Source organism: Gobius niger (assembly GCF_951799975.1).
Source record: "Gobius niger genome assembly, chromosome: 21".
Taxonomy (NCBI): domain Eukaryota; kingdom Metazoa; phylum Chordata; class Actinopteri; order Gobiiformes; family Gobiidae; genus Gobius; species Gobius niger.
In genome coordinates this window covers 2119479-2135186 of record NC_136872.1, presented here as the reverse complement: position 1 = coordinate 2135186, position 15708 = coordinate 2119479, and the positions used below count along the sequence as shown (strand labels likewise).

The 15708-nt window shown below is 40.9% G+C and overlaps 2 protein-coding genes across 5 annotated transcripts in view; one reads left to right on the top strand and one right to left on the bottom strand.

The window, feature by feature from the left end:
- tdrd7b (tudor domain containing 7 b) overlaps positions 1-13295 on the bottom strand; it is a 30622-nt gene extending 17327 nt beyond the window's left edge. For 2 of the 4 annotated variants that reach the window (XM_079579579.1, XM_079579580.1), the window contains exons 1-5: positions 13192-13295; positions 7679-7885; positions 6611-6755; positions 4542-4767; positions 741-823 (exon numbers count right to left, since the gene is read on the bottom strand). In XM_079579579.1, the coding sequence (XP_079435705.1) occupies positions 741-823; positions 4542-4767; positions 6611-6755; positions 7679-7885 (661 nt within the window). In that variant the 5' untranslated portion in view covers positions 13192-13295. Of the gene's footprint in view, positions 1-740; positions 824-4541; positions 4768-5893; positions 6139-6610; positions 6756-7678; positions 7886-13191 lie in introns of those variants that run through there. The other 2 variants (XM_079579581.1, XM_079579582.1) reach the window with 2 other exon arrangements.
- A 2074-nt stretch (positions 13296-15369) lies between these two features.
- Positions 15370-15708, top strand: part of LOC306981181 (dynactin subunit 1-like) — a 29720-nt gene continuing 29381 nt past the window's right edge. The window contains exon 1 of the mRNA XM_079580735.1: positions 15370-15527. The gene's annotated coding sequence lies outside the window, so the exon portion shown is untranslated. The remainder of the gene's footprint in view (positions 15528-15708) is intronic.

Here is a 15708-nt window from a genome sequence, read left to right as displayed (position 1 = left end):
CTGTTTCTTTATTTGGTAGAAAAATATATTCAGTATAAATACATTTTAGCATTTGTTCAAGTAGTTTTTATTTTCAGTCTTTGTTTTCCCCCTCTGTACCATATTTTCCAATTATCAAAAATGTTCTAACATTTCTAACATCTTCATTTGTTGCATTGGTGAGATAGGCACGTTTTACGACTTCCAAGGAGCAGAGAGAGAGGGTAGTGTTTACAACAACTAATTGTTTTAAGCCTCAGTGCTTCTTGCTTGTTTATGATCACTCAAAATACGGCGCACCAATTACAGTGATGTCTTTACAAACTTTAAAAAACAAAAGTTTTCTTTCATTAAAGTAATTGTGCAATGGTCAGTTGTTACCACAGCTCGCCTCATGCATGCCTTCATTAAAAACGTAATATTTGAGTATTTTACATCTACATCTGTGGGAAAATTACTGCAAGAACCGGAGTAGGCTTTGAGGTGGGTGGGGGGACATAGCTCATTTGGGGGCTGGGTCCTTTTGCTGTGACACCAAATGCACAACAACAACATGTTTTATGTTCTGCAGGCAAGAATTTGAGGACTGTGGGAATAAATGGTGGATTTTCAAAATGATTTCAGAAGTGCTAGTACTAGTGAAACAAGCCCCTAAAAGACAATGCCAAACCAGATTATTTGGCCGGTCAGATCCATGCAATAGATCTGCTTGTGAGTTTGAAAAGTCTCTGAAGCTTGTAGCGTCAGAGTGGAGTACTTACAGCCAGCCTGTGGAGAGTTCTTGGAGAGGTGAGCTTGCACCTCCTTATGGAAGCGTGAGGGCAGAGTCATCCTCTTCTCTGGTCTGGAGAGAGAACAAAGATGAAGTTAGTGAGACTGAAAACAAATATGATGCTAAGGCAGAGTATAGTGTATAAGTCAGAGAAACTATATAATCTACTGAACAATATACAGTAGTTGGGTCGGGTTTGCTTATTCCGCTCTGTGTCTGAGTCTCATGTCTTGGCTGATGTACCCTGGTTTTGCCCGGGTCTGTCAGCTTTTATCTGACGCATAAATGAGTGGCATCAAAGTGGCATCAAACAGATTTGACAACGGGGCTAGCTGCTAGCATGAAATAAAGCAAGTTTACGATGAGCTCATAGTAGACTTGTATTATTTCATGCTGCTGCCAAACAAAACCAGGTACAGTTAGCAGCTAGCAGAGAGATGAGACTTGGACAAATCCCGGAGGAAGCACAGGCCGTCCCGGTAAAGTGAGACCCGGTGGGAACGAGGCGGCCAGGGAGAGTGTGAGGAGAAGGCCGGGGAAGAGCGCGAGTCGGTCGGGGAAGAGCGCGAGGCGGCCGCTGTTACTCTCTTCGTTCATCAGGAGGTAAACACAGCACAGATTGACGCTGATACACGTTATAAATACAGCCTTTTCTCATTGTTTAACTGCTCACATGACGGCTGTGTGTTTGGTTCGATGAACAAGTTTAAGTGCGCGCTATGGCCCATGTCTTTTACTGTTATGATGATTATGTTAGCCTACCCATCACATGGCTCATTGTGAGTTAAATAAAACACATTAGCGACTACAGAACGGCCGTAGTAGACACAATTATTCATTAAATGTGCATGCGAGTCGTGCATAAACATTGTCGAATGCCACACAACATGGCGGCCGCTGCTGTGGATCGAGAAACGGAAAACCATCTATACAGTGGGCTGCAAAAATATCGGCCCCCCTTTAACTTTTGCCACGCTATGGACCATAAACATAAATATATTTAATTGAAATTTTATGTGATAGACACACACTAAGTGAAAAATGGGATGTGCAAAAGTACCAGCCCCCCTTTCCTTTTAGTGCAAACAACTGCCTTCAGAAGTTGAATGAAGATTTCTGAACGATCACATGTTGACCTAATGACTAAATCGAGTCTACCTGTGTGTAATCTAATGTCAGTTCAAATACAGCTGCTCTGTGATGGTCTCAGAGGTCTGTTAAGAGACTATTGTGGAACAGAAGCATCATGAAGGCCAAGAACACACCAGACAGGTCCGAGATAAAGTTATGGAGAAGTATAAAGCTGGGTTATAAAAAGATTTCCAAAGCTTTAACCATCTCTCAAAGTACAGTTATATTCACCATCCAGGAATGGAAAGAGTATAACATCACTGCAAACCTACCAAGACCCGGCGGTCCTCCTAAACTTACTGACCGAACAAGGACAGCACTGACCAGAGCTGTTACCAAGTAGCCTATGATGACCCTGGATGAACTGCAGAGAGCTACAGCTCAGGTGGGGGAAACTGTACACAGAACAACTATTAGTTGTACACTGCACAAATCTGGCCTTATGGCAGAGTGGCTAGAACAAGACATTTTTTAAAGAAAACCATAAAAATCCTGTTTCTGTTTGCCAGAAGCCTCCATGTGGCTTCTGGCAAACAGAAAACGGGATTTCTTATGGTATTAATGAAGTCAAATGACTTCATTAATACCATTCATTCATGAAATATTACCATATCTTGGCCTGTTTGTGAACATTGTTTTAGTAGAACTGTTATTATTTATTTATTGATGGTCGACAGTGCGATGGCTCGTATGGGGTCTCAGTACAAAAGCGGCTAATCAAAGACTCATGTATGTGGTTCATACAGTGGCCCAGCCTTTGCACTCAGAGAGATGTGCTGATTCACAGAGTGTGGTTTTACACAGTTAATCTCCACACAACAGAATGGGATTAGGCAGCTCAGGCTCCTGTGCTCACACCGAGCCCCCGCATCGGCCCCACACCAGCCTTTGTCCAGCCCACAGCCTCACGACCCCTGCCAGCCTTTCCACTGCTGCCACAGGCCCAGGCAGTTAGAAATCTGCTACATTTACGCACATTCATCGAAGTGAGATTTAGAAGAAAATGTCATGAGAGTAGTTTTATTTTTTTTGTACTTGAGCAGAGGAGCCTGAAGAAAAGCAAGTCGCTCACAGAAGAGACATCAGACACTGATGCAAATGAGCCCTGGCCCATGTGTGTTCATTAACATGCACTGCATTCAAATAAATACTGGAACTCCCTAATAAACAAATGCTGTGAAAACTGTCTCATGTGTAATAGTTCTTTATATTTCATTTGAATACTTTTTATTAAAAAAATGTTTGAATATTATTAAAAAATATATTTGTGTGTGTCATAATTATTGGAAGTGTTTTTCCTGAAATTACAGAAGATTGATCATTCCTGAATGGACCACGTTCTCTATAACAGTGGTTCTCAACTGTTTTGGCGTCTGGACCCACAATTCCCCTAGGAAATAATGATTTTAAAAAAACTTGATAACAGTCATTTTATACTTTTTCTGTACATAAACATTAAAAGAAGTGTTTTCTGGGAAAGGCTCACTGAAAATGGTTCCCCGACCCACCAGTTGAAAATTGTTAAAACAACTTGTTTAATAATGTGTTTTATAGTCAGTCCATCCATCCATCCATCCATCCCTCCATTTTCTTCCGCTTTATCCGGGGCCGGGTCGCAGGGGCAGCAGTCTCAGCAGAGTGTTTTATTGCAACCTTGCTTAAAGGCATATTTCAGGATTTTTGACATAGGGCCTCATTTCCTAGTTATCCAGAGTGTTGCTGATACCTGCAGATATTTTTTTTGTAATTCATGCAGTTCTTATGTTTGAAGAGTTTCGTGGCGCTAGGCTAATGCAAGGCTAGCGCATTTCTACGATGTCAGCTAGCCTGCATTAAGAACAGTCTGACCCGCTCCACAGAGCACCTGAGGCAAATCACTTATAACACCAGACTAACCATATAAATGTCTGTGTCAATAGAATCATTTTAACCATTTTGCATTTAAAATACCATATATTTGAGCAGCATCAGCTTCGTGGTTGTATAAGCTATGCAGCGGCGGAGGGATCTGCTAGAAAATAGTCCCTTAAAATGCGATCATTCATGTGATGCGAAGGTCAGTTATATTCCAAAAATGATTCTATGGAAACAGACATTTATATGGTTAGTCTGGTGTTATAAGTGAGTTACCTCAGGTGCTCTGTGGAGTACGTAAGACTGTTTTTAATGCAGGCTAGCTGACATTGTAGAAATGCGCTAGCCTTGCATTAGCCTAGCGCCACGAAACTGTTCAAACAAAAGAACTGCATGAACTACAAAAAAAAATATCTCCAGGTACCAGCAACACTCTGGATTACTAGGAAATGAGGCCCTATGTCAAAAATCCTGAAATATCCCTTTAATAATGTGTTTTATCTTTGTGATCTGGGATTTTTCAGGATTTAGATTATATTTCCTGCATTCTGGTGCATTTTAAATGATGAATAATATTTCCAGGTTCTTTTGCTGTTGTCTAATGTGGGTAATTTGCTCAAATGAAGAATTATATGCAAGATTTTAAATAGGAGGGTTTTTCTCTGGGTGCATTTTTAGAGCTCGCAATGGTCTGAGTAACATTACAAAAACTATGGGTTCAGGAAGTAAACCATCAATTTATTCTAATGTAGAAATCTGCTGATTTTCAATCTTTGATAATCTACACTCAGGCTTGGTCACTCACTTGTCCGCAGGCGCCGGTGCTCTCTTGTGGGCTGCGTTCTGCTGGGATGCCCTGCCTTCTGGAGGTCCATCTCTCGGCTCTGCGGCCCGGGCGGCTCTGAAGTCTCCGGGGCCCGCTCTCCCTCCTCGGTCCCCTCGTCCTCCTCGCCCCCCTCGCTCTCTGCCTGCACCTCCTCTGCCTCCTCTGCTGCGGTGACTGGGCTGTCGGAGAGACGTCTGGGGCTTGGCTGCGCACAAACACACACACAAAGCCTGACTCAGCATGTTTCTGATTAAAGGGACAATATTCGGACACTTTCTGCCTCATGAAAAACACACCTGGAGTTTGGTTTCATCTTATATTCAACATTCGATTGCTGTAAGGCTGCCTCAAATTGCAGTCTAAAGAACACTGCATTATCAATGGCCGAAACTAGCAAAACAAAAAGGCTGCAATCATTTGAACTCAATAAAACGTCCTGTCTCCATGGAAAATTATAGTGTAAAATCTGCAAAGCTTGTAGAGACTTCTACAAACATGTTCTGAAATGGTTTAATGAAGCTAAACCCAAGTCGAGTTTACACAGTAAGTTCAAGTGTATGCTTTTTAATTCCATTTAATGGCCCAATACAATGGTTTAATGCCTAAATACTATATTTTTAATGCCAGAAGAAATGCAAACAGAGAAATTAGGGGAAAATATGAAATTCAAGACTAAATTGGACACGACGGCAACGTTTGAGCAAAAGATTGTGTACAATTTCTGTCAAAACTGCAGCTAAATTTGTTTTAGACCAGAGTTTTTGTATTTCGGACAAATGGACGCAGTAAAAATAGTTGAGCAATTTCACCGCAGGAAGTTCTCACACCGTACGACCAAAGAGCTGACATCGCCACGGTAACGCTAAGTGCTCATGACACGCTCCTGATGCTTTGTGGATGTAACCCAGAAAACGTCAGGCATGATCGGGGAATGATCTGCTGATCAGATCGCCGTGAGCAATTGGTTTGGTCTTTAGTTGCACTTTAAGGAAACCCTGCCAAGAGCACGGATTGGATTTGCAGGGTCTCGTCTGCGTTGTGACTGGTCAGGTGTGGCGCAACGTGCAAAAACTCCCAAAAATGACGAGTAAGACATCTTGTGACTTCAAATAGTTGTTGGCGGAAATGCAAGAATTCCTTTAAACATAGATAGATGATGTTTTTGATGTGGAAACACTGAAGAAAAGCTCTCAAGCCAATTACATAATGTCCCCTCTTTCAGACATACAGGTCCTGGGCCCCTCAGCAGGAGCCCCCTGTCAAATAACTGTAGACACACCCCTGTCGTCATGCATCCCTTGGTCATGCCAGCCTTGCTCCTTTTTCCTCACCATTTCAACGCTTTCGATTTTACCCCCTGGAGCACAGCGGTTTACAAATGCCCATAAATAAACCGATTGTGCATGCAAGCGAAACAGTTCAAACCCATACGCCTCGGAGTCTCTGAGCAGCCGGTCTGTCACATGCACACAGCCTTGGAATGCACACGCCAACATATATCCACACTGCAGAGAGGGAGAGAGAGAGTCTGTCTGCGGATCACCAGAGAGGGAGCTCAGGGATGTAGCTCGCAGGCGAAAGCTGTCTCTCTCTCTCTCTCTCTCTCTCTCTCTGTCGCTCTCTCCTCGCCGCTGCCCCGCCTCCCTCCAACAATAAGGAAGGGCAATCGTTAAGAGAACTATAGACGGCTTTATCCACGATACAAAAACAGGGCATATTCTGTTTCCCCTGCTGATGTCATGGGGTGGTGCTGATTCTCTCTGTGCCAGTGGAGGATGAGTCCATGGGTTTTGTGATCTCAAAAATTAGGCCTGATATATTTTGGCCTGATGTCAATATGTTTTCTACCATGCTACCATGCCGCTGCAATGCACACAATAGAGAGGTAAATCTGAACAATGTAAACAATCTCTCCTCTTACTTAAATATTTATTCATGGGTGGGTCACTATTTTCAAACTTGAGTAATATTATTTCTAAGTAATGCTACTCTTACTCATCTAAATAGTGCAGTATTTGGAGGAGCCTGGTATTGGAAGCGTCCCTCACCGTTGATCACCAGTGGGTTGTCCGGTTTGACCCTCATCTCCGTGTTGACCAGGTGGGCTCGGCCCGTCTTCTTGGAGCTGCGCTGTCGAGCCACCACCCTAGCCATGTGTCTCTTCTCACCGGCTCCAGAGACGAAGTACAGCACCTGCACATGAAGGACAGTCCACTTGATCTCAGTCTCCCAGATGTTAATGCTCTTGGTGGTTGAGTTCACTTAGAATTGTAGACTCATCTTTATATTGTCCACAAAGTATTGACAGTAGTTAATACTACACTGAGATGACAATTGTATAGCTTTTTTTAGAATTGTGGAGTGTGTTATATTTATCTTTCAAGTTAACTGTAATAAAACAAACTCACTACAATACTAAAGTGCTGTACTTAAATGAATACTTTGTTACTGACCAGCTTGAATGGATCTAGACCTGGATGAGTCTTCCTGGTTTTGTTGTGTTTAAGACCTATTTTAGTCCTGTTTCAGACATTTTCTGGGTTTAACGCCCTCTGCAGGCAGCAGTGAAAATGGTCTGCCTTAAACAGGAAAAACACGACACATTTTTTAAAGCAGGGTGTCTCAGGGTGTTTTGAGTGAAGAGCTTTATAACAATACAGTATACTGTATTAGGAAGGAAGGCAAATAGACACCGGAAGTTCCATGCAGTAATGGACTTTGCTTCTTTAAATCCTTTTTGAACACAGGCTAGAGTTTAGATCTTTGGGCAGAGATATCACACATGACAGTCGGGTATATTGTACTATTATTATTGTCTCTTATAAAAATATAAGCTATAAGCTTCGACCATTGGACACAAAATGTAAAACAGAGGAGCTGTTCCTTAGTTCATCCTTTTTCCTGAGGCGCTGTGTGGGCACACATGCTGAGTGTGTTGGTCACATTTTTAAAGCATACCAGAACATCGCTATCGGTCAAAAACCAACACGTCGCCATTGTGGGGGTTGCCAATATTAGCCTATCAACACACATGATTGATTTAGCGTGCGTGGTATCAATCGTCTTAAAAGGGTCACTTTTATGACCCTCTGTGTTGAAAGAGGCTGGACACTCACCTCTCCACTCGGTGTGTTCTCTGCCCTGACCGTGGTGGGCAGGGAGTCCAGCAGGGCGCTCAGGCTGCTGTGTCCCAGCTGTCTGAGGGGTATGGAGTCTCCGGTCAGTTCCCTGTACTCACTCTGCAGGCGGGCCGCACTCAGGCCGCTTCGCTGGGCCTGGAGGATGGCCGCTAACATCTTCTTCACCAGCTCCGGGTCCGCCATCTAGAATGAAGAAAAGTTACTTTTACTGACATTTGAATTCCTTATCTTGTATTTTACATCAACACTAATAGATTAGACGTGAATGGGCAGTCGAACCAATACCTGTTTTGGCGCTCACCATTTTAAAACACTACTTTCTAATTAAATCTAAGAAAATACATGCTGCACCTCATTTTGAAGCTCTTCACCTGGAGAATTCAATCGCCGAGTTAGTTACACCACTGCAAACGCATTTTTGAGCGCTAATGCATGCTAATGCTCGCGGCAACTAATCAATCCTGGGACAGACGCGATATGACTGGTCACCTTAAGCAGTGGTTCCCAACATTTTTTTGTCTCACGGATCCATTGAGTCATTAATTTATACATAAGTGTCCAACTAAACTGGGATTATTTTGTGCGTCCTGTTCAAAATTAAGTTTAAATATTCTCAAAATCAAAACCTTTCACTGAAAAGCAATTAAAGCTAACTTTCCATTGAAATTAATACTGAAATACTAATCAGTTTCACTTTCTTTTTGAATCTGAAACAATTCCCAGTATCTCCTGCTAAGTGCTTAAGTACAGCCAGGGGTCCCCATACCCCTGGTTGGGAAACACTGACCTAAAGATATAGCATGTTTGTAATGCACAAGTTATAATGGTCAGATGATGTCAGTTGTTTATATTAATGTGAGCTAAAAGCCGTATCATGGAGCCATGGATATTTAGTGAAGAAAAGTCAAGTGATCCTTGTTGGTTGATGATATTTCCTTTTGTAAATTCACTTTTACAAAAGGACCATTCATATTTCATTCAAAGCAAGCTCTTTTAAGTCTTAAGTATCGGTTAGTATCGATTCGTTACAAACCCCCAGTATCAGCAGCAAAAAAGCTGGATCGACGCATTACTAAAAGTTTCACCAACTTCATTTTTAGTTTTCAAGAAATTATTTGAGTCACGACTTTTACTTCTTCTTGATTCAAATTTTGTTAAAGTAACTCTCGGACACATTTATTGGAGACAAGTCAGTGGAAGAGTGTGTTTTTGCCTCTACTGTAAACTTACTGCCCTCTGGATACTGTTAATGTGAGGAATGTGAGGAGCAGCTGACAGACAGAGCAGGAACAGGGACGGGGCTGACACAGACAGGAGAGGGACTGGGGCCCCACAGCGGAGGGGCGGAGGGGCTGACCACTGGGAAACTCATTTTGCTGGTAAAAAATGTAATAAATAAATGCACAGTAAATAAACAAACAATAAAAAGTCTAATCTACAAATATGAATAAACGCTTTTCTAAGGGCTAAGGCTGTATAAGGCCTAAAATACATCAGAAATGGACTCTGTGCATAACTTTAACAACACCGCCCAAGAAGTGACTTCCTGTTTCGATCACACACCAAAATAAAAGCACCATCTTATTCATTAATTCAGCAGTTCATTAATTCTTTCTGCCTAACTAGACAAAACACAAAACATGTGTGTATTTAATTATATTCTTGTAATGTTGCAAGTACCTGCTGAACTAATCAATGAAACAAGCTGTGTGCTTTTATTTTGTTGTACTGGATCGAAACAGGAAGTCACTCCTTGGGCGGCGTTGTTATGACTTGAGGTTATACATACACAGAGCCATTTGTATCTGTTTAATTCACAATTTCATGTGGGAGGATCCCCACTACTTTTACTTTACCTGCAGGAGTATCTCAAAGACAACACCTGAAAATAAGTGTTATTCTGTAAAATATATTACGTTTTTACTTCTGTTACATAGGCTAAAGGTCAGAACTACCCAGATCGTATCCCAAACTGTTAACATGACGGAGTGTGACACAGATATTGAATATTGAGCGTTGAAAATCGATGTTTTAAAAGAATTCTGTAAGAAACGGGGACACTGTTACTGGGGAGAGAAAAAGAACTCTTTGCTAAACTCCCTTGCTAAACCAATAAATAAATAAAAAACAGTTGCTGTATTCAGTAAATAGACGTATTGGTTACAAATAGCATTACTAGTTAGCTATATGTCCATTCGTCAAGACGTTCTGGATCTTTTCTTTCAGTAGTAAATGTGATGAGTGCGCATGGTGGCTCCATATACAAAGCTTTGAGGTTCCTTTATTGCACTCGTGAATAGAGCAAAACTCTTCCATAGACTGATTAAGCCACGTGGACAGTCGCACTGCAGTGGAGAATGAATGAGAACCTGCATATCACTTTAAGCGACGTAATAGTCACTGGTTCTACTATGACAGTCTGGTTTTAATGGGCTTTGTTGACTTTGAACTTTGACTGGAACATTACCACACATGGCTTATTAGCGCTGACAGGTTTGTCGATATTGAATCGCAATAGAGGTTTTGATTACTGAGGTTGTCGTTTTTATTCTTCTGTCTCTGGCGTTTGAGTGACCTGAATGTCGGGAAAAGGTGGGAGCCCAACCCCTCCAGAAGAGGGCGCTGATGTGGGACAATTTGAGCAAGAGTATGTTGTTTGACAGTCAAAAAGTCCTTCAGTCATAATTTTAGCAGTTTATACATTTAAACATATCAAATATAAAAATTGCAAATCAAATCGCAATCACAATATTTGTCCGAAGAAGCGCAACAGAACAGAACAGAAACTTTGCCTATGATGGAGAACTCCTGCACACCTGAAAGCCTATAGAGTTCGGGAAATTACTCAGTTACCATGGAGATCTGCCATCTTTGCAGCTGTTAGCATACATTTCCATTGACTAACATTAGCTAAAAACAGTATAAAAAGTGGAGAAAATATCTGTGGAATAACTCGTTTGCTGCTGGGTTACTGCTGAGTAAATATATCTACACACTGTGGCGTCCAAGAGTTTTAATGTGAACAATAACTCCAGTATTTTAACTTTTAAAATCTCCATTAGTTTACAATTGCTGGTAATCCCATAATGCTTAGCAATATGACATCACATTCCCGAACTCTATAAAAATTGCAAATCAAATTGCAATCGCAATATTTGTCCGAAGAAGCGCAACAGAACACAACAGAACACAACAGAACAGATGACAACTTGAATTTAAAACTTTGCCTATGATGGAGAACTCCTGCACAACTGAAAGCCTATACAAAGTGAATTTGAGTAAAATATCATTATTTAATCAAGATTCCACACACACAGGTCTAACGAAATGCTTTTGCTGCCTGTTCGCAAACACAAGTGTGATGTAAGCCTGTCACGATAACAAATTTGAAGTTCGATATATTGAGGCAGGAAAGTATCGCGATAAACGATAATATTGACTCTAACGATACTGTGAACTCTCAGGCATATAAATGGCAGTAAACCTTAGTTCTAAAAGTGCATCATTACATCCTAAAATACCACACAAGCTGTAATAGAGCTCCACAGTCCCACACACTCCCCGTCACGTGTCGGGGTCCGACACAAAAAATACAATGTGTTTTTAGCGTTGACTTTTCGAAAAAATCAATTATTAAGAGTTTAATGGCACGACGCTGGGGATGGGCGGATCGATACCACAGTATCGATATATCGATACCAAACGGCTACTTTTTAAGTATCGATATTGGGCAAAAAGTATATATACTAATTTGCATATGTAAAAAGAAGGCGTGGCAGCAATTTTAAATATAAAAGGATTTACATCTTTGTTCTGAGCCAAAACAGTCCACAGCAGCAGGGGATTAAACTAAGCCAGCCATATCATTCTGGTTTAGTTTCTGCTTGTCATTAAAGTATTAATTTTAAACTTTGTTTATGTATTTAATTTCACATTCACATTGTTTAATTAACCAGTTAAAGTAATATAACTTTAATGTACTATTAATTATATAAAATAACCAGTTTTAGAAATGTATATTGATTGAAATACATTCACCCATATAAAATGACCAGTATCGGTATCGGTATCGAGAAAAATGACCCCAAAGGTATCGGTATCGATTCCAAAACATGTGGTATCGCCCATCCCTACTGGCTAATCAGCTATGTGCTAACTACCGACACTTGCGCGGGTATTTTACAAGAGAGAAACAAACGATACTTGAAAATACACCTAAATTACATTACATTAAATTACAGTTTGTAACGTTTTAGACAAATCTTCAATTGTACCTTGTAAGTTTCATGTCCGTGAGTTAGCACATTTTATACTCACTACTGCCACCTCAGGTCATATGTGTAACTGCAGCTTCTATATAAAGCTCATGCATGATGGCACTTCAGACCCGAATTAACACCTTTTTGAGTGTGCAGGATTTTAGAAGCAGTTGTCGGGAACAGATCTGGGCTCATTCTCCAAGGACATTGTTGGAACATGTAGAGGGAGGAAAATACTTAATCTTAACATTTTTAAACTCTGTATAGTGCCTTTAATAGTTGACTTTTTCAAAAAGTCAATGCTAACAATACATGCGATTTTTTATGTTGGACCCCGACAAGAGACCGGGAGTGGGTGGGACTAAACATGAAATATAATGTAACTCAATTTGCTTCAGTTGGAAATCAAAGTTTTACAAAGAAAAAACAGGGGGGAAATGCTAATAAATGTATCGCCGATAAATATCGAGCCCAAAATATATCGTTTATCTGTTATTTATTGAACGGTAAGTCGATATAGTAGTTATCGTGACAGCCCTAGTGTGATGTCCACAATGTGAGGAACCCTGACAGTTCGACACACTTTTACAGCAACACTGAAAACAGAGACAAATGCGGAGCTTAGGCGGCGTCACAGACACGGACACGGCTCCACACACGCCCTTCACCGGCTTTAACTACCGGGGAGTTCATACAGTCACAGCGAAGGAGGGCGAGGAATAAAAGTGTTAGCTGAAGGTGTGGGAGCGGCAAATTGTCCCCATTGAAACTACGCGGAGATATCAAGTTTAAACCCAGTCAGTCCCTCGGGAAAACGAACTGTGAAGTCAGCGAAAACACGCGCTAAATACCGGAAGTAAAGCAATAATCGGCATTTTGATGGAATAGTTTAGTTTAGTAGTAAGGAGTTAATAAAATGCAATTAATGCTGTGTTGCACCAAAGATGTTTGTGGCATGATATTTGCTTGTCACGGTTATAAGGATGAGTTAAGTTAACTCTCAAAACGAAAAGCCCAGAATAGAGATGTACGGGAATCTGGACAGAAGTTCACGTTATATTTAGGAGGGATAAAACGGAAGTCTTCCACTTTTTTATGACGCTAACTTGAAAACCGGTTTCCATCTGAGCTTGCAGGTCGGAGAAAGAGAAACAACAACTTTTTAACCAACCTGTCAATAGTTTCCGAACCCAAGATAACGCGAACTTACAGAAGCAAAGAGAGCTGTACCTTGTGGTGTGAGCAGTGTTGTCGAGCCGTTAGCGCCGTTAACAGCCAGAGCTGAGCCGCGGCCGCTCTGCCCTCGCCTGCCGCTCTCTGTGCCGCTCTCTGTGCCGCTCTGCCGCGCTCTCTGCCGCCCGCTCCGCCCGTCTGTCGCTCTCGGTCGCTCTACTGCCGCCCTCTCTGCCGCGCTGCCACCGTCACTGCCGCGCTGCCGCTCCTGTCTCCTCCGCGTCTCATTGGCCAGATCCGCCCTGGTTGGCCCTCGCCTCGGGGATAATCACACGTAGCATCCTGTCACACACCCACAGTCACAAAACCCAAACGGGACAACAACAAGGATACCTCCAAAGCCCCCACGTATTTACTGAACAGAAACCAGAAAGACTTATTTATAGTAAAACTACACAGAGGTAAAGCTATAGCCAAGTGTTGTTTAGCTTTCTCAAGTGTTATTACAACTGATTTTACTCAAGAACGAGTCATCCAATTAAATACTCATGGATATCATACGAGTATATAAGTATATTGTTGAAAATGCTACAGGAAACAAACTTTAAGAGCGACATACTCTCTGTGGAAAAAGTAAGGAGATCTCATAGGCTATTACTACAAATAGAAGAAGGCTAAAAGTAGGCTACTGTGTCATAAAACGTTTTTTTTAAAACAATAGTGACTATTTCTAAAAAGCAGAACAACCCTCAAGTAAAGAGAGACTGCTACTTGAGTATGTAACTTATTATTAACTACCTGCATAGAGAACCAGTCTAGTTTTGAAGACATTTTAGGCTACTTCTTTTGTCATACCATATGTCTTTTACTGTGCATATTATGTGAGAATCAAATAAGGAAAAACAAAATGTCATTAAGCCCACTACTATACAATGAATTTGCCTTCTCTTCCCACGATAAGAGACAAGCGCAAGGAAGACATGATAAAAATACTTACACTTAAAAAAATCTTTTTCATAGCCTAAATAAGTTATGTTTTTTTCTGCAGATGCGCAGATGTATTTGTTTAGCTACAATCTGGTGCAGCACATCTCTCTGTGAGCTTACATTATCCCTTAAATAAACTAAACAAAATGTTTTACCATACGCACAGGCCAACAATTAGGTCCTCATATCAAATACACTTTGTCGAACAACTAACCAACAAAAAACAAGTATTAGAGAGTCTTATGATCCATCTTTTACATTGCATTAATTTAGAACCACACTTAACTACCATATTACACAATAATAGAATAAAATGCACGCATTTATTTTATTACAGATATTTTTATTGTTAGAAAAATACCTCTGCATAAATTGCTGTGAGCAGGTCACCTCTCCACTCGGTGTGTTCTCTGCCCTGACCGTGGTGGGCAGGGAGTCCAGCAGGGGTCTGGATCTGACTGTAACTTTACTGGGAGTGGAGTGTCTGGAGATGTTGACTAAAAGCAGTAAAATATGAGATTTAAATAGGTAAGGTTATTTTTATTTCTATAGGTTAAGTCCTCATCCAAATCCATTCTTTGTTTACCCACTGCAAGAATGGCATTTTCTGTGTCATAGCTGGTCACTATAAGAGCATGTGTAGTCTTGTAGGCCACATTATAATCCAAAATGTTGTGCAGTGTGTGCCTGTAACCTCTCAACCCCACCTGAACCCAGCCCATTTTCTCCAGCTCAACTTTAACCAAATCTAAAAGCTTCTTAAAGCCTACAGGCCTCTTTTTTGTCACATTTTTGTGTCATTTCTGTGTATTTTTGTCACATTTTTGTGCCTTTTTTGTCACATTTTTGCCACTTTTTCATCACATTTTTGCGTAGATTTTCAAATTTTCCAAAGTCTTTTTTGTTTCTTTTTCGTCGTTTTTTCGTCACATTTTTGCCACTTTTTTGTCACATTTTTGTCTCTTTATCACAACATTTTTGTCTTTTTTTAGTCAAATTTTTGCCACTTTTTCGTCACATTTCTGTCACTTTTTTGTCATATTTTAATCTGTTTTACATCACATTTTTATCACTTTTTCCGTCACATTTTTTATCTTTTTCGTCACATTTTTGTGTAATTTTTTGCGTTTTCATCTCGTGTTTGTTGCTATTTTTTCCACACTTTTTTCCAAGAAGTTTTTCGATTTGCGTGATCGGTTCAGGTGGGGGTTAAGAGGTTAAATAGCCTTGTAATGTGACCACAGAGGGCGCTGTTCCCTCCCTGTCAAACGCACAGCGGAAGTGCCCCGTCTGCTACAGGGCTTGGCTAAAGGCGGATGCTAGCTAACCTGTAACCAAAACAAGAGCGTTTTTATCTGTATGTGGCCTTTATAAATCCACTTACACTTTTCCAGTGTGTATGACAGGTATGTGACGAAGCCTTTTAAATGACCAAATGATTAAATGTCACGTTTTTTGCTTGCACGAAGATGACTTTGCTAGTTGCTACTTTGTTAGCCTCATAGATATATTATTATGGTTAGCGGTTTGCCTTGACAAGGGGAGTTGGTATACTTTAAATGCGAGGACATTCTAGCTATATAATCA